Genomic DNA, 19,082 nt, shown 5'->3' with positions numbered 1-19,082 from the left:
TATTAGTTTACTTGGGCATGTGTGCTAGACTGAGAAAAAATGTCTTGTTGAAAATAGTTCTGATTTTTGCAACCTTTTAGGTGTGCAAAAATCTGATTCTGTGTGTATTCATGTGGACACTTCCATAACTCTGCAAAACTACTACAATAGACTCATGTTACAAAGCAGGAAGTAGTACCATCTTGACTCTATAGGCTATATTTCCAAAACTGTGGCTTTTGTAAGCCACTGCTTCTTGGGGTAGTGGAGCTGAAAATTTCAAGCCACTGCTTCGTAAATATAGCTCTACAGTTGTGTCCTGCTACATCTTTGCTCCATACTCCTTGTAGCGTGCCCTGCTAGTTGAGCTGTGCCATGGAGTATTGAGTTGCATCATAACGTACTGAAGCGCTGGAAAAGTCGAAGAGTGTAATACAACTTTCTGTCCACAAGATGTCACTTTTCCTAAACTGCACTGTGCATGCATAAAAAAATGATGATGCAATGTCTGTAGTACTGCCCGCTGATTGGCTGACTGAGCCTGTTATTTGCTGTGCTATACTGTAGTTGTCATGGCTCGAGAGCTGTAATTGAGTGTGTAATTGAGACACATGTTTCAGTATGATAACACTTAATTTTAGAAAAGTCAGTGCCAGTCCGTGTGACTTCAAATAGTGATAACATGAATTAGAAATTAACAGTTGGGCTTGAAGGGCAGTGTATAAAACTATCACTGAACTACAAGTCTCAGCCCAGAAAGAGATATCTTTGGATTACAAACTGACTATGCATCTTCTGTAGCACACTTGCGACAATATCAGTACTGCTGCTATGGCTGGGGTGTCTGAGTAGTAAGTAAGGTGAGCGACTTACAAAGCCGACACTTCAGGTTCGAGGCACAGAAAGGGACAATGTAATTTTGTACATCAGTATTTTTGTGTTTTAATCTTCAATATAGGATTAAATAAAGTATTAAATCATTTAATATGTGAGTTCTGTCATTTATAAAAATACATATATGCATTGTCCAGAAAATGCATGCTCAGCAATAAATAAAGACAGAGCAATTCAAGTTCATTATTTTTAAGGAACTCTGCCGAACTCAGGGGGTCATTCAGACCCGCTCACGAGCGCAGGACGCTCGCAAGCGGGTTGATGGTGCCGAATTGCGCTTGCGCACGATGGAGGGAGCTCCGTCGTGCGCATGCGCGAGACCCGAATAACGATGGCCAAGCCGTCGTTATGGGTCTCGCACCAAAGGGGGTGTGCTGTCGATGTTGATTGACAGCATGCCCCCTTTGGTGGGCGTGCTGGGGGCATGGCTGCCAGACGGAGGCGTTCCCATGGGAACGCCTACTGTCTGAGTCCGGCCCCACTGACATCAGTAGTGATGTCAGTGGGAGTGATTTTGGCTCTGATAGAGCCAAAATCACTCCAGGGCTTGCGGTCACCGAGACCCTACCGCAGGGTCTCGTCGCAAGCCCGATGGTCACGATGGTCTTGACCATCGCGACCATCATCATGGACGCTCGCTATAGCTGTGGGTGGTAACCCGCAGCTATGCGAGCATCCATGAGGCTGCTCCAAGTAGAGGGAGGAGGGCCCTGATTCAGAGCGAGCGCTCTTGTCAGAGCGTCCGGCTCTGAATCAGGCCCTCAATACATTGCTCCCAACTTGCCACCACGTGGAATTTCTATGCTACAGTGTCCACATACATCTATCCTCTGTACAGTAGAAATCACACTACACATAATGCGGGAATGACTTTACATCAGGCTCTGTGTACAATACAGTGTCAATAGCAGTTTAGGGTCTAATGCAGATTGGGTGGCCTAACACAGAGAGGGAGGGAGGGGGAAAGTGCAGAGCAATACATAAAGTTGAGCAGAGTATTTTAAAAGTATTGAACCTGAAATGATCTCTCTTTATGAAAAACGTCCTGTGCGTCTTTACAACATGCTTCTTTACATAATGTATGGATTGTTTACTGTGCCAATGCGGACATTGTCCTGTAACATTTACAATCAGTGGCGGCTCCAAAGGTTGGGCCCCTATTTGAAATTTGGACTGTGCTGCAGCCCGACCTCTGGAGCCGCAACTACTTATAATACAATGTCTATAGCAGTTTTAGCATAATATGTAACTGGGTGGCATTCTGTAGCATAGAAATGCCAGGTGGTGGCAAGTTGGGAGCAATGTACAGTATGTATTTTAATATTCTGATAACATTTTAAAATTAAAAACAATGGTTGTGCAGTAAAAATATGGCAATTTACTTATGCAAATAATCAATCCCTGATTTTAATTTTTCTTTTGCTACAGCTGAAAGCACAGTAACTTTGGGATAGGACTGTGATACATGAAATTATACATTTAAAAGTGATACTTAATACTTAGTTATGTTCAGTAATTTATGACTAAATGTACAGTACTCTCTTCTTTACATGTTTTTTTATTTACATTGCAGTGGCCCTAGCCTCCAGTGAGCAGAATCCTCTTATCATCATAGTGATCGTGTCTGTAGCAGGATTTATTGTGTTGCTCTCTATGGTTGTGGGACTCATGATATGGAGGAGGTAAGAGGCACCTATTGGAACAGCGCACTACACTACATGAATTAGTTCACATGTTGTATCAGTTCCCATAGGGTAAGTGGTTAGTTATCTTATGATTAAAGGGTATATTTACTAAAGTGCAGGTTTTTAGAAGTGGAGATGTTGTCCATAGCAACCAATCAGATTCTACTTAACAATTATCTAGCACATTATAGAAGATAATAGCTAGAATCTGCTTGGTTGCCATGGGCAACATTTCCACTTCTAAAATCCCGGACTCTGGCAAATATACCCCAAAGATTTTATTTAGCAGAAGATGGTTGTTGAGAGATAAGAAACTGCTGATAGATTACTGAATCCTATTTTTAGGGATAGAGAAGTTTTCTCCTGTGCCTACATGTTCTGTTGCGTTCGAGTCCCCAGTGCAGCTGCTGTAGTTTTCTGACATTGATTTCCACTGTTTTAACCGTGAACTCATGGAGATACACACAAAAATCGAACCACATTTTTACAGTGTGTTTAAATCTTTAGAAAAATAATCATGGTATATAAGTGAGAATTCTGGATCTATATGGACTGTGTGGTAAAATGAATACAAAACAAGAACACAAGAACATATTAGTAAAATACCCTTTATATATTGTGATGAGATAAGGAACTGAATGCTGTCTCCTGAAGTAGACAGTGGTACATTTCAATAAAGCAAACAGTAATAGAGACAAAGGGCATGATTCAGAGGCGCACGCTATTTGCATGCTCTCGCTCTGAATCAGGGCGTCCCTATTATTTTTTTGACTGGCCTCCAGGCCGCTTGCACAGCTTTGGGTGATTATCGCGACCATCGGGCTTGCAAGGAGACCCTGTGGTAGGGTCTCAGGTCTCACAAGCCCGAGTGGACTTCCTGCTCTAATAGAGCAGTAAGTCCACTACTGACATCACTAGTGATGTCAGTAGGGCCGCCCACAAACTGCAGGCGTTCCTTTGGGAATGCCTCCGTTTGTGCAGCCACCCCCCCTCCCCACCTACAAAACGGGGAGAGCTGTTGATCAACATCGACAGCCGCCCCGTCTTGTAGCGAGCCCCGGAGCGAGTGATTCCTCACTCACTCTGGGGCTTGCGTATGCCATGCGTGTGCAATGGCCCACCATTGACCCGCTTGTGAGCGCTGTGCGGTCGTGAACGGGTCTAAATCAGTCCCAAAGTCCAGCAATTAGGGTGCAATGAGCCAGCAGATGGTTTTAGTCTGAGGGAAACAAATGAAAAGAACAATATAAGTAAAAGAACAATAAAGTAAAGTAAATATAAGAAACAAAATAAAAGAACAATATAAGTAAATCCTTTCTGGCTCTTACTAAATCATTCAGTGTTTCCATTCAAGTTGTGGGACAACCCAGTGTACATCCCACACAAAACAGTAAGCACAAGAAGCAGGAGTAGTTCAGAGGTCATCTCTCAGGCTTACATTTCCTGGTTTCACCCAGTTAGAGGACTGTTCCACTCTTATTTATACATCATAGTTGCAATCTGTTAATCAACGTGTAATCTGACTGGGTGGCCCAAAGACCAGAACTATTCTAATGGATAGCAGAGGGAGTCTGTGGAATTTTTTGCACTTCAATTTATACTCATGGGAGCTCTACTTCCACCCTTAAATCACTATGACTGAGGTATTAGTACTCTTACTTTGTAAGGAGCTGCGGAACACTTGTGGCTCCATATAAATAAATTATAATAATAATAATAATGGAATTGCGGCACACTCACTTTTCAAAATTCTTTTCAGGTACCCTAAAAAAAATAGCTCTTATTTTAGATGAACATAATGGAGAGATATTCAACGCCCACTACTTGGTATAGCCCCTGAGATAATGTGAATGGGCTAGCAGCACAGACAAGGGAAAGGGATCCTGCCTAATGTATGGGCTGTATTGCACATGGCACTAAAGAGACATGCATTACTGTGCATGCTCAGAAGAATATGGAAAAGCTCTTACGCTCTATATGCAGGAGAATGAACAATGTTCAAAGATTAAAGGAGAGCCTAACAATGTATTGTACATAGTCAATTAGTGTCACCAACCAGTGAGCGGGCAGTTATCACTTCAGTGCCCTTGTGAGTATCAGAGTGGCAATGGTCTGAGAGGATAAGCATTGGTGTATGCTGAGCAGAGATGGTACTGTTGCACATCAGCAAGGAGCCACTGAGACATTGAGGAGTCAGCAGAGGGAGTCTGTGGAATTGTTTGCACTTCATTTTATACTCAGGGGAGCTCTACTTCCACCCTTTAATTCAATATGACTGAGGTATTAATATTCTATTTTGACAAAATGCTGCACAGTCACCAAAGCACTTCCCTATCACTTTCACTTGGCAGTTAATAGTGTTAACAAGAAGACAAGTTAATAGTTCAAGATGCAGAAGTATCCTAGAAGAGAGACTTTAGGGCATGTGTAAAAGAGTTAGACAATCAAGCCCTAAAATATGATAAAACATCAGAAAACCGACATCTGGACCAGATACTGCAAGCATCAAGCTTGTGTCTGATAGGCAACAACATCAAGCGTTAGCACTGGCTATAGAAGCCCATGTGCTTCTATTCACAAAAAAAATCTCCAGAGAGGTATCTGAAGTATGATTCTACAGTCTTCGGGGCTCCTGTATGTAAAGGCTGTGCAAGTGCATTTTGACTCCCGGTTCATAATCCTGAAAGTCTTTTCATCACAAGGACAGCGATAATTTGGAAGAGCTGTCCCAGCCACTAAGTATACCTGCATGCCAGCAATAAGAAATTGCATTATGCAGGAGAATATGGGCATGAGTATCATAATGTATTTGTGATACTTGATACATCCTGCCCATGCTCAAAGATTCAAGTCCAACTGTTCCAGAAAGTGCACCAATGAAAGATTTGCCATAATTAATCAGGGCTATTTGTTAATTTATAATATTTAAAGTATAAGCCAATAAATACTTAGCATTACTTATTATAATGTGAGTGATTGGATGAATGTGAAAGGGAAGAGAGTAGAATAATTGGAATAAGGATTTTGATCATTAGTGTTTAGAGTTTGATCATGGAATGGGTAAAGGATTTGGGGATTTGGGGGTGATTGTGTGTATTAGTTTTAGGATTTCTCAGTAATTTAGAGATTAGATAAAGAAGGTGTGAAATTGAGAATCAGAATTAAGGGTAGTGATTGGTAAGTGTTGCATGAGTGGAGAGTTGGTGATATTGTTTGGGATTTATGGGGTTATTTATTTGGATCTGTAACCTACCTTGAAATAAGCAACCTTTTTGGATAAGTACAGTAATTAAATTCTTGGGGCAATGGTATTAAATTGCATTTTTTTAGAATTCCTGATTAATTTTTTTATATCATCACTTCAACTCATTTATTTTGGGGTTATTTACAGTTATTTACAGTATATTTGTAATATTTGTCATTTTGTGTTAATTTATTGGGTAGGGAAGGGAAGGGTACATTCCACAAGTATACCCAAGCTGATCTCTGGTGAGCCTCCTTACCTTGAAACACCAAAGATTACTTGGGCTGAGACAATGCCCAGCAGGGAGCTCCCAAGAATGCCCATAGTTATTATATTGTCACCCTATCACTCATCATCCACAGGCAGAAATTCTGGTGGCTAACCAAAGTATGAGCAAGCAGTTACAGAGGTGTCCTCTTGCATCTTTGCCGCTTGTGCTGCAAACATGCAAACGCATCATGCTGTGTGATTAGCCGTGGCCGCTTGTGCCATGGCACACCATGGCGCACATGGTTTTTGCACCATGCAATACTATGAAGTTGTAGGTTCAAATGCAGTGCGCGTACTCGTTCGCAGGTGTGCGGCTCATGTCATGCAAGGTGAGATTTTCCGCACAAGCACCAAAGATGCAAGAGGACACATCTGTAACTAATGGTTATCACTTGCTTTGCTTTACCTCCACAGCTAGGTTTGTTACAACCGCACCCAGCCAACAGCCTCACAAATGCCACAAACACACAAACACTCCCCCAAAACTCACTTAACCCAAGTCAACAACCTGAAAGTCTGCTCCAAAAAGAGGCCAATGCCTTCTTTGGAAAGGTGCTCTCTGTTGCTCTTATACAAGTGAGAAGAAACATAGCGCAATAGGAGATGACATACCACAGAACCACTACCAAGAACAAAACAGCCTATTGCCTATCTGACAAGCCTCATCTAACTGAAAGTCCATAATAGGACCCTGCCATGAACACTTTGGAGTGATATCTGACGAAATCACATGTGTACCCAACCAATTATCTGACAATCAGCAAAATGACTAATATATGAGGATGACTAAAATGGGTAGTAGAAAAGGTCAGCAACTGACAGAGAGCACAAAAACAAGACCCTTAATGCCTATCCGATGAACCTGCAAAGCCCCAGAAAAGAAAGAGGTGTCCCTAGCCGAGCAAGGTGTCGTACCAAATCATGGGGGCCTGGCATTGCTGCAAGCCCAGTCTCTAAGTATACCGACCGAGCAGACAGCCGGAGCTGCTCTGCCAGGCTTTCAGACCAGGCCGGCCCATCAGGTCATCAGCCCTTCTGGCATTTACCCCGTCTCTCAGTTGTAGATGAGCATTTGCCAGAAGTGCCCCATCTCTCAGATGCAGATGAGCATTTGCCAAAAGTGGCCTGTCTCTCAGATGCAGATGAGCATTTTTCAGAAGTGCCTCGTCTGTCAGATGTAGATGAGCATTTGCCAGAAGTGTCCAGTCTCTCAGATGCAGATGAGCATTTACCAGAAATGCTCTGTCTCTCAGATGTAGATGAGCATTTGCCAGAAATGCCAGATGGCTAGTCCGGCCCTGAATACCATACCAGACACATGAACCAGCAAGCCAAACCAGGGAGGGGGAATGGGTGACCCTCCCAAAGGTGAAAAAGCCTTCAAAAAACTCAACAGCCTGGTTAAATCCTGAGTTGTTTAGTGCAATCAGTGGATCTGCTGGTGTATTCTATTGTTCTTATTACTGCCAAATAGTACACACACACACATCAATAATTTGCATATGTTACTTTGCCACTTTTGCATGCTGCAATGCATCTCTTATGAATGTCAAAGAAGAGAAAGAAAAAAGTGAACTCTCATCTTTCTGGGGGCACACTTAGATTAGTAAAATATTACTTTTATTAGTATATTAAAATTGTTTCATTATGACAAACAAGATATAGCTTAAATGAATAGTGAGTGATAATACAGCAAAAAATGAATTATTTATCTACTGTAATTTTCTGAGTGTCAATACTCAGTGACATTGGCAGCAGTCATGGTCCAATAAGCAAAAGCTCTCTTTGTTAAGTCAGTAGAGAAATAAGCCTATAGCACCTGGCAATTACTCAGTCAATTGTAAGGTAAATTAATATTACACATTGATATACTGGTCCGTGATCTCCTAACATCAACTACTACCAGTGTCAGACATTTGGAGCAGAGAGGGTTAAGCAGCATAAACAGATACTCAGATAGGTACTCCCATCGCAGTGTGTATGTTTCAAAATAACATTATTGTCCAGCATATCCCAGGGTGTGCGAGCAAATATTCAGATATACATTTATATTCAACATGAAATGCAAGGAACAAATATAGCATCAGCTGCCGCCCACCAATACCACAATAATGTTGTTTTGAAACATACACACTGCGATGGGAATACCCTACTGTATCTGAGTATCTGTTTACACTGGTTAACCCTCTCTGCTCCAAATTTCTGATACTAGTTGTAGTGGATGTTAGGAAGTCATGGACCAGTATATCAATGTGTAATATTAATTTACCTTACAATTGACTGAGTAATTACCAGGTGCTATAGGCTTATTTCTCTACTGACTTAACAAAGAGAGCTGTTGCCAATGTCACTGAGTATTGACACTCAGAAAATGACAGTAGATAAATAATTCATATTTTTGCTGTATTATTGCTCACTATTCATTTAAACTCTATGTTGTTTATCATAATGAAACAATTTTATTGTACTAATAAAAGTTCTATTTTACTAATCTGTCTAAGAATGCCCCTGGAAAAGTGAGTTCCCTTTTTTCTTTCTCTTCTTTGACAATGGTACACGTACCCTCATGGGAGCACCTCCACACGAGATAGCATTTTCTATAAATAATATTTCCTTAAGAGTAGATTGTATAACACTGTGTTGTGTAATTCTGAACTTTGAATGATTTCCAATCCACCTGTGCTCGGTTCCCCAGTTTTCCCTTCTTTCCCTGTACCAAACATTTCTTATGAATGGCAAACATTTACGCTCGCATACCAATACCAATACTAAGTTGAAGTGATATCGCAATAAACGCCTTACCTTCTGTTCTCTAATATTACATGATGACCCTTCTGAATGTATCTCTTTTTCTAATGTATCCCATTTGTATAACCTAAACCAATAATTTCTAAATACATCACACTGTGAAGCTTTTGAAAATTACATGCAGAAAACATTAACTATATTCTGTTAAAGAGGAAATGTTACCAGCAGACAAATAATTTAACATTTACTAAGTAATTCTGTGTAAAATAACACATTTGCTTTAATTTAATAAAATGTGCTTAACTTTCCATTAGCCTAATTCACATTAAACTGACAAACAGAATACCTAATTGCAGGGGTTAATTTACTGGTCTCCACAGAAAAGAATGTAAGTGGTCTCTGTCTTAAACTCGGCTCCACTACTAAAATGTTTCCTTAATCACTTGACTGGCTAATATTTTTCCAAAAAATAAAATTATGCTGTATAAAGGTTAAATAGCTCTTATTTACATAATTTAATCATTTAAAAGCATCAACAATCTTGGGGCCATTTTTGGAAACAAATTGTTTTATGCCGTTAAAAAAAAACTTTATGGTGATCATTTTTTTAAACTATATAAGCTGTAATTTTCCTTACACATCTTGCAGGACCAGCAGTAGGAGGTAGGTGATCCTAAAGATTGGCCATGACTCACTGCCAGCTGGGAAGAGGAGAGAGAAGTGGGAGGTAAGGATGCTGCAGTGTATTCAGCAGCTGACCCCCGGCAGTGGCTGTGGCCAAGGGAGAGAAGGGAAGCTGCAGCTTCCATTAGCCCTCTGAGCCCAGGCTGTAGACAGACTGTATTCTTGCAGCCACAGAGAAGCTATCCTTTTAGTATCGCCCCTTCTGTAGCACACCCAGCAGGAGAAGGCCAAGTCCGGCATCTGCTGGAAGATTTAATCCCCATCAGGCTCCTCTGATGTGATTGCAATTAATTAGCCTCCATGTCTAACAATATGCTGTTATACATAAAGACTGACAATTATTTTATTATTTCTCCCTAGTTCTCTTGTATCCATGCTACAAGCTAAAAATTCATTTTTTGCCACGTCTGAAAATAGTCAATCCCCACGAATTGCCAAGGAACGCTTGCACAAATCCTTCAGCACTTTATACAGCAAGAAAATTATCCTGATTGGTTCAGCGCATAGCTAACTTGTTACTCTGCACCAATTAGTATATAGATGACAGAAGAAACAGAACTACAGTATATCTGACCATTGTTTCATTACTGTTCTTGTGGTAGCCTGTAAGTGGGGGCTGGTAAGTACTGTACTTAGGCTAGCTACAGGTCATCAGATTATTTGCATTAAATAGGCCTTACATGTCTGTAGTTGGTTCCAGGCATGGCTCAGTAGGCTATTGTAGGCAGAGGTAAATGTTCTAACACTGGCACAAGATGTTGCTCAGCAGATTATTTTTGGCACCAGCTGTATCTAAAGAGTTGTCCTCGGATATGGACCATCAGACTATTTTGGGTACCATTTATGACTTGCTTAACACCAGATATACCAAAGCATAAATAATACAATAGTTGAGCGCTAACCTGAGCCCAAAGCTGACTGACTTTGAATTTCTGCACAATCACTACTACACTGCACGCTACTAGTTATCTGATACAGTAATTACTGAATTTAACATTAGTTGTAAACTCACAGTAATTTCCAATTGTGTATGTATAATTCTAATTGATAAATCACTGTTATTGTTTTTGTATTTATTCTTGCAGACATTTGTCTTTGAAATAAAAAAAAGTATTTGATTGCAACATTTAATACTCTATTTTACTAACTAACCACTGTATGGAATGTTATATGACCATGTAATATTGCAGAATTGTTGTAAAACTGATTGTAGTACAATTTCAATTTAAATGTAAAATGTAATAATGATAATGTATAGTTACTTGTCTAAATCATGATTTAAGTTTATCATACGAATCTATTATCACAAACAATCATTGTTCTCCCTTACCACAGGCAGTGTGGCTACAGCAAGGCAAGTCAGGATGGAGATGAAGAACTCTACTTCCACTGTGAGTATTATCTTATATTATTTCTTATTTCCTGGCACTACCTTGTGACAAAGCATAGGAATTTGAAAATCCATGATGCCTTGAATAGGGAAAATGTTGGAGTTTAACAATTTGTCCCTTAGATCTATGCGGTTGCGGTTCTTCAAATTCTCATGAAGTGGAAATTATGAAAAACAATTAGAACAGTAACATAATGACACAATGGGGATGCCTTGTGCTCCCTCTGAATTCACAACCTCTCCACAGACTCAGGAATGCAGGCAGCCTGGCTCTTCCTTTAACAGCAATATTATAGACCGGCAGCTAGCATTTCAGATCTTAAAGGGCAATTTGGGACAGTGATGGGATGATTGATGGTGTTCCTGTTCATGTCTCATCATCTTATTGCACATATCACACATCCCACAGGCTAGCTATGCATTTTTTTTGATGTTCCCAGTACATTGAGGCATTACTGTTAAACATTAGGCATTTCCACAAAACCTCAGAAATCTAATCTGTGCTCATGTGAATTACTATAATGCGGTACCTGAACTACAGGTAGGCCAAGAATCTGCTTCTAAAGCATTGCATCCTACTGGTGTACTGGTGTACTGTGTTACAGTACCTTGCTTTCTAAAGTTTGACAATATTTAATAATTTTATTGCATGGTTATTTCAAACAAAACAGTGCACACAAGCACAGACTCCTATCCTATAATGAAGTGGCATAAGTAATACACCGAGCACACTGTACTGTTTGTGTGCTTCACTATCTGTACCTTGTTAACTAGCATACAACAGTATAGAATAGACATTTATTGGCTAGTACAATATACATCAATCCCCCTTCCTGTGCACGTTTGCAGATACTAGGCCTGATTCTGAGTCGCATGCAGGTCCATACAGTGGGCCTGATTCAGCATGGATCACAAGCCTGCATTCGCATGCGCCCAGACAATGTTTGCATTCTGCGAATGCGTATGCATCGCAGTGACGTTCGCAAACCAGCTACGATCGGGAAGTGAATGCAGTGAGCACGCAGAGTCTTCACACTGTGATTGACAGGAAGTGCCCGTTTGGGTGTGGTGATGGAGGGTGGTCAGAGAAACGCAGGCGTACCATTGCGTTTGACCAGTGTTACATGGGCGTGCATAATTAAGCCCCTGTGTCGGCATACGCAGCCTGGGTACTCACTGTGTGCAGGAAGTTTAGCAGTTTGTGAGTGAAGGTCAGGTCAACCACAACTGTGCGTATGGGTCCGATGGTTCTCGATGTTACCGATGTTTTTGCTGTCTTGCTAACAAATGTGGATGTAAGTAAAGGTAAGGGGACGGCTTTATGTAGTGCTGGGCGTCTGCATCTTGTGCTGTGGTGGCAGTGCAATTGCATTCATTTGCATAATTTGGCATTGGCTGGGTGCATGCAAACGCAGGCTTGCGATCTCTGCTGAATCAGGCCCAGTATGTGGCCACATGTAACTATTTTAACAAACAGTGCATGTGCCTTAGTGATGAGGCATATCTTTGTGTACCACTGGGGGATTTTGAGTTAGACACAACTTGGTCACTTCTTTCCGTACATCAAATGGGCATTTAGTTGGATGTACGCATGAAAGAGAACTGTATTGTGGGAATGTCATAAGAATATTGTGGGTGTATAGCTAGAGCTGCAACCTATTGTTTGTGAGTCATGCATATGTTGATGGAATGCCTATTACAGATGGATATTTTACACCAAGCAAGGGGTCAGTGTACATATTAATACTAAAGAAATAGGTTGGTCTTGCACACGAAAAAAATGGGGCGGTACACATGAAGTGCGATGGGTACACATGAAGACGTACTGTACATATATTCACATTTAGCATTCCATTTTGAAATCCATCCACATTACGAATTCGACTGCATTATGACCACTGTATCCCTCAAATCATAAGCTTCATCCTGGTCACTACTGCTTATTGTTCCAAAAGTGCTGTAATGAGGGAATTGTATTATGGTGACTGGCTCTTTATCTGATTGCTCTTTCTGAAGCCAGACACAACAACAATGCCCAGAACAATCAATCTTTGCACAGTGTAGTGTCGTATTATGTCTCATTATTAGTAAGATGTTCCATCTCAAAATGTTTAACAGCTTTTTTGAAGCACTCCCTTGTCATCATTTTCTTTCCCAGCATAACATTAGTAATGTTGTAAGAGCTACAGGAGGACATCATAGATAGAATTAGTTTGTCATAGTTATGTTACTTTATTTTCTAAACATGTGGACTGTAAATTCATGGAAGATACAGTACACTACACAAACATGCATGCGTTCCACTCTTTATTGGCCCTACTGCATCTTAGGTGAAGAATAGAAGTCGGTAGGTGCGCTCTAGTATTCTGTACCAAGATTTACAAATGGGAGCAGCTTACTGCCAAGGTAACCACTTAACCTATAAATGATATATAGCAAAAAATCAAACATGAAGATGTTCATGCAGTAAGCGCTCAAACCTGCAACGTCTAATGATCTAGCTAGGTGCATGTGCATATGGTAGGCAAAAAAAAAAACCCCTCTGGCTAACAACTTGTAAGCAGGAGTACGGTCTAAATTGAATACCACAGTATACAAACTATAACATGTAGCAAGCAAGCAGGTAAGCATAAATCAATTATGTTTTAATCCCATAAATAAAGTGGGTATACTAGTAACAAAAAAGCATACACAAAAAATGCATAAGACAGAAAATGAACTTTGTGGTAGCAAAGAGATACCACACAATAGGTGCAAATGAGTACCAATGGGGCATAGGGGATATTAGAAATGTCACGGAGTAGGTGAAGTGGGGGATGGATATATGTCACTGGAAATGTACCAGAAAGTCTTGTATGCGCAAGTAATCCTAGGATCTGTACAAACTTAAATCTTCTTTCAATACAATGAGTGGCGGCCGGTAAGTTTGAACAGGGGTGTGATGGTGCCAACACTGGCCACGGTTCTGCAGCAACCGTGACCTGCACACAGCCCGCCTCACTGCCGACCAGATTCTGGTCAGGGTTCCCCAAAACTCAGCAGGGAGAGCCTCGTCAAATCGGATCTAAGGTACAGGCGCTGACAGTCTAGGGACAGCACGGCACCCGGGATGTAAGTCCCCGCTACCTGTGCTGTGACCGACGGCGCCCTCCGGTGTCTGGTGCTGACCTGGTCCTGCTAACCTGCGACACCACCTAGTCGCCGCAGCAGAGCGTAAAGTCCACGGCGGCAAACCGGTGGAGCGGCCGCAGGTCAGGTTTGTGCACGGTGGAGATCTCTTACCGGGGGGCGAGGCTACTCACACTGCTGGGATCCGGGGTCCCTCTGGGCACAGTCCGGAAGGCTGGTGGCGGCAGGAGTGCGGCGTGTTGTTCTTCTTATCTCCCGGATTCTACACGGTCTGGGGTGGCGGTTGATGTGTAGTTACTGCATGGGTGTCTCCAACGTTTCTATTTGTTACTAGTATACCCACTTTATTTATGGGATTAAAACATAATTGATTTATGCTTACCTGCTTGCTTGCTACATGTTATAGTTTGTATACTGTGGTATTCAATTTAGACCGTACTCCTGCTTACGAGTTGTTAGCCAGAGGGTTGTTTTTTTTTGCCTACCATATGCACATGCACCTAGCTAGATCATTAGACTTTGCAGGTTTGAGCGCTTACTGCATGAACATCTTTATGTTTGATTTTTTGCTACTGCATCTTAGGACCTACTCAACACAATATACCACAATTTAGTGACACATTTTACATATGCTTGTGTCTGTATTCTTATGCACAACTCAGGAACAGGCCTATTATGTTTAGGACGTAGAGCAGGGGTTCCCAACCACGGTCCTCAAGGCACACTAACAGTCCATGTTTTAGGGATAGCCATACTTGAGCACAAGTGACTTAATTAGTGCCTCAGTTATTTTGATTAAACCATCTGTGCACAATCATGGATATCACTAAAACCGGGACTGTTAGTGTGCCTTGAGGAGTGAGGTTGGGAATCACTGACGTAGAGGGTAATCACAGTGCAAAAAACCATGGTAGACTTGTCACCCTTGTATGTTTAAATTAATTTTCTATAAACTTCCAGAGAACTCGATTGACATATGCTGTAATGCTGCTGAAAATGAAAGCAGTAATAGATATATCTAAAAAGAATGTGAGTCAGTGATACCATTTGGAAGTGATTTGTCCAGCTGAAAATAAAGCTGTATCACTTTAATGTACCCAGTGCTTAGCTTTTGTAGCTAATATACTTATATAATTTAAGGAATCTGTACTTAGTATTTTGGGGAGTTAAAGACTACTTTTCTGTAGTCTGTTGAAAAAAAAAATAACCAAACAATTAAACTTGGAATCTTCTTTATAGCACTACGGCAGATCAAGAGTGAGGCTTTAGGCAGTGCTTCTTCCTGTTTACTGTTTGCTGTCCACGTCCACCACTTGTAAACTTAGTAGGTGGAAGGTAAGGGAGAAATAACCTGCTCTTCAGACTGGGATTGTGATGCTTGACATTAAAGCTTAGCACTGCGCTCCCAGCTTTATATCACTTATATCTAGAGATGTGCGCCGACCCTCGTGTTTTGGTTTTGGATCTGAATCTGGTTTTGGATTTTTTTCCTTGGTGTTTTGTTTTCGTGTTTTGGTTTTGGATCCGGATTTTTTTCTTAAAAAATCTTTAAACAGCTAAAATCACATAAAATGTGCCTTTTTTGTTCCTACAGTATTAATAACCTCAATAACATTTATTTCCACTCATTTACAGTCAATTTTGTTACCTCACAACTCACAATATTGATTTTTTTCATCTAGTTAAAGGGCCAAAAGGTTCCATCCAGCTTGCTGGCTCAAAACTGATTGATATAATTATTAATAGAGTTGAGGACTTTGCAAAGATGATGGTTGGGATACCCTTGAGGATTGAAGGCATGGGTCTTCATAGAGGACAAGGAAGTTGACGGCCTTGCATTATCATGATGACTGCTGGCGGCAGCTACAACATGTGGTTCTTGGCCTTGCTCTCCTGTCATGTGACAGCCCTCCATATTTTCTGTGGTCTTGAAGCAGTGTCACAAGCACCAATAGTGTAGTCAAGGTGTGGTTACAAAATTCACACATGTGCAGTTATGCGCACGCAGAATAAAAAATATACAAAAGACACTAATTTTTTTTTTCGGGTCCAGAACTTGGGCCCAGAGCACAGATTGGTGACGACTGGAGTCGGGCAGCACTAGGTTGCATTGCTGTATCTTGTGTGGCTAAGCCTAACACGCACACACACACACAGAAAATAAATAGACAAAAGACACTATTTTTTGGGGGGGGTTTGGGTCCAGAACTTGGGCCCAGAGCACAGATTGATCACGACTGGAGTCGGGCAGCACTAGCTTGCATTGCCGACTTACTAGATCTTGTGCGGCTAAGCCTAACACGCACAGACACACAGACAATTATTAGTAAAAAAAGACAATTGATTTTAATTTTTTTTATGCTCCAGAACTTGGCCCAGAGCACAGATTGGTCATGACTGGAGTCGGGCAGCACTAGCTTGCAACTTGCGTTGCTGGCTGGATCTTGTGCGGTATTGCAGTTAAGCCTAACACGCACACACACACACACAGGAAACTATAAAAGACACTTTGATTGATTTTTTTTTTTAGCATGACTGGAGTTGGGCAGCACTAGCTTGCAACTTGCGTTGCTGGCTGGATCTTGTGCAGTACTGCGGTTAAGCCAAACATGCACACACACACACACACACACAGAAAAATCTAAAAGACACTTTGATTTATTTATTTTTTTTGAGTCCAGAACTTGGACCCAGATGGACACAGCACCAACCCAGATGTATCTACAGTTCTGCACCAGCCCAGATGGACGCAGCAGACATGAAAAACACCAGCCCAGGACACAGCAGACAGCATAGACTGCCCAGATGGATCAGCAACAGCCCAGATGGACACAGCAGACAGCACAGTGACAGCTGTCACAGGCACCAGCCCAGAATGGATCAGCAGTCACCAGCCCAGGACACAGCAGACAGCCCACATGGATCAGCAGACAGCACAGTGACAGCACTGTGACCACAGACCAGAATGGATCAGCAGTCACCAGCCCAGGACACAGCAGACAGCATCAGCACCTCTTCCATCCCTACACTACCAACCCTCCCTGTTCAGTCTCCACAGCCGGAGTGAAATGGCGTCCGTCACATGGTCCCTTATATACTACTTTGATCATAGAGACGAAAGCTCGCGAACCGTGAGATTTCGTCTCTATGGTTTTGCCTTGATTTGAGAGATCCGAGTAAGGCGGGAACATCCGAGCCTGTTTGGATCCGACTCGGTCCTGCTAAATTTGGGTGGGTTCAGATCTCTGGAAACTGAACCCGCTCATCTCTACTTACTGTATATCCATTAGGGATTCCCCGCTCTTTCCTACAAGTGGCCGACTGCCAGTGGATTATTGCACACACAGAGTCTCCGTGACATGTGGACTAATCAGAACGGGAGGTCCTGCACCAGTGTAGTGCATCCAGCCACAGAGCACTACATGCTCATCACATCCGGGTAGGTTGTTCCGCAGACTGCAATTGCCGAACACCACTCTGCACCCGGTTCCGGCTGTGCCTCAGAACTGGCGTTTGGGTCTAACCTGAAGTGACTGCCGTTACAGAATACCAGAGCCCAGGGACATAGGGAACCTTCCAACATGGGAGACTGTCTGTGGTGGTAGAGACCCCCGCATCAGACTGCACCAGCTGCCTGGGCCCTTCACCCACCCGCATCACTCGGGGATTACATAAGAGACTCAACAGGTATTTACCCCAGGTGATCACCCCCTCACCTGGATGTGTGACATCCATAACCTGTATAATAGAGAGCTGACACAGGGCTTAAATCACGGGCACCCCAGTCACAATTTTTTACTGCATCTAGTTCGGGACATATGTTGAGCCATTCTAACTAGGAACTTATTAACTTCATTTTGTTTGATACTAAAAGAATGATACAACTGTTCTCTGGAACTCTTTGATACAATATCGATACATGTGGAATTTAAAACGGATCAACTCAAGTTTCTTTTTAATCTTGCACACCCTTCAGTGTCATATTTATAGGCTGTGATTCTTATTTTCTTATATATGGGGATTTTCTCCTCCTTTTATGTGCTAAAAGTAATATTTTAAATGCTATTTTACACTGAACAGTATTTATCTTTGCATATTTCATGATTAAAAATATTTTTTTTCTCCCATTGATTGAATGCTCCAAGCGCTGCTTTTTTTATGTTATCTATATTGCCTTATTGTACAAGGACACTACCTGGTTTTCTTTGCAGCAGCTGAAGCATTTATAGGTAGGGAATTTCAAGAACACTCATAATAGCGCTATCATTTGTTTCTTTGCGCTCCCAGATTTACACTGACAATAAGTAGCAGCAGACAACAGCTTCACATGTACAGAAAGACATTCGGGGACATTATGGACAAGTGATATTATACCACTTACTTAGTGTTTATTATAGTGAATAGGAAAATGAAGGGGATGTTCATTTTTATGGTAGCCAGATATTTTGAGATGTTTGTAAAAGAGGAACAATGTGAGAAAAGTATGTATTTTTAATTAAAATTGCTTGTGTTTGGTTATTTTATTAGTATTTATTTTCACTGGTGGCCATGTACAAAGTGTAGAACCCCACATTATAAATGCAGCTTGAAATTATATTTACACAAGAGCACCAAGATTTCTGCCATTCAGTTTGGAGAGAAAGATGGGCACATTTGTTGAGGAAGAGGGCAAGAGTTGGGTGGAGTGTAGGCTTTCCTCACTCCTAGTTAAATTCAGAGTAGGTGCATAGTCGGCTTTATTCTGAGCTGCCAGGCTGTGGCAACACAGACTAGCCACACAGTAAATGAAACTGATTCCCCAGATCTGTTGGTGGCCTTGGATGTAGAGAAGGTCTTTGATAGTGTTTTGGCCCTTCCTGCGACATGTGCTTATTGATGTAGGTGTTTTGGCTCCCTTAATGCATGGAAACTTTAATTTAATTTCTTGGTGATGGTTCTCATCGATGGTTTTTCTTTATCCCTGTTCCAGATTTCTAATGGAACACACCAGGGCTATCCCTAGAGCCTCTAGACTCCAGACTGAGATAAAACCATGATATATTTGACATCAAAGTTGGTT

The 19,082-nt window shown here is 41.5% G+C and overlaps 1 protein-coding gene across 1 annotated transcript in view; it reads left to right on the top strand.

Annotated features, from left to right (window-relative positions):
• The window catches only part of EPHA10 (EPH receptor A10), a 740,746-nt gene that overhangs the window by 570,104 nt on the left and 151,560 nt on the right, over positions 1-19,082 (top strand). Inside the window, exons 8-9 of the mRNA XM_088462290.1 lie at positions 2,447-2,555; positions 10,840-10,895. Of these exons, the coding sequence (XP_088318416.1) occupies positions 2,447-2,555; positions 10,840-10,895 (165 nt within the window). The remainder of the gene's footprint in view (positions 1-2,446; positions 2,556-10,839; positions 10,896-19,082) is intronic.

Source organism: Taudactylus pleione, unplaced genomic scaffold, assembly GCF_031769625.1.
Source record: "Taudactylus pleione unplaced genomic scaffold, aTauple2 ptg000007l, whole genome shotgun sequence".
NCBI classification, from domain to species: Eukaryota; Metazoa; Chordata; class Amphibia; order Anura; family Myobatrachidae; genus Taudactylus; species Taudactylus pleione.
This window is presented reverse-complemented; position numbering and strand designations above follow the sequence as displayed.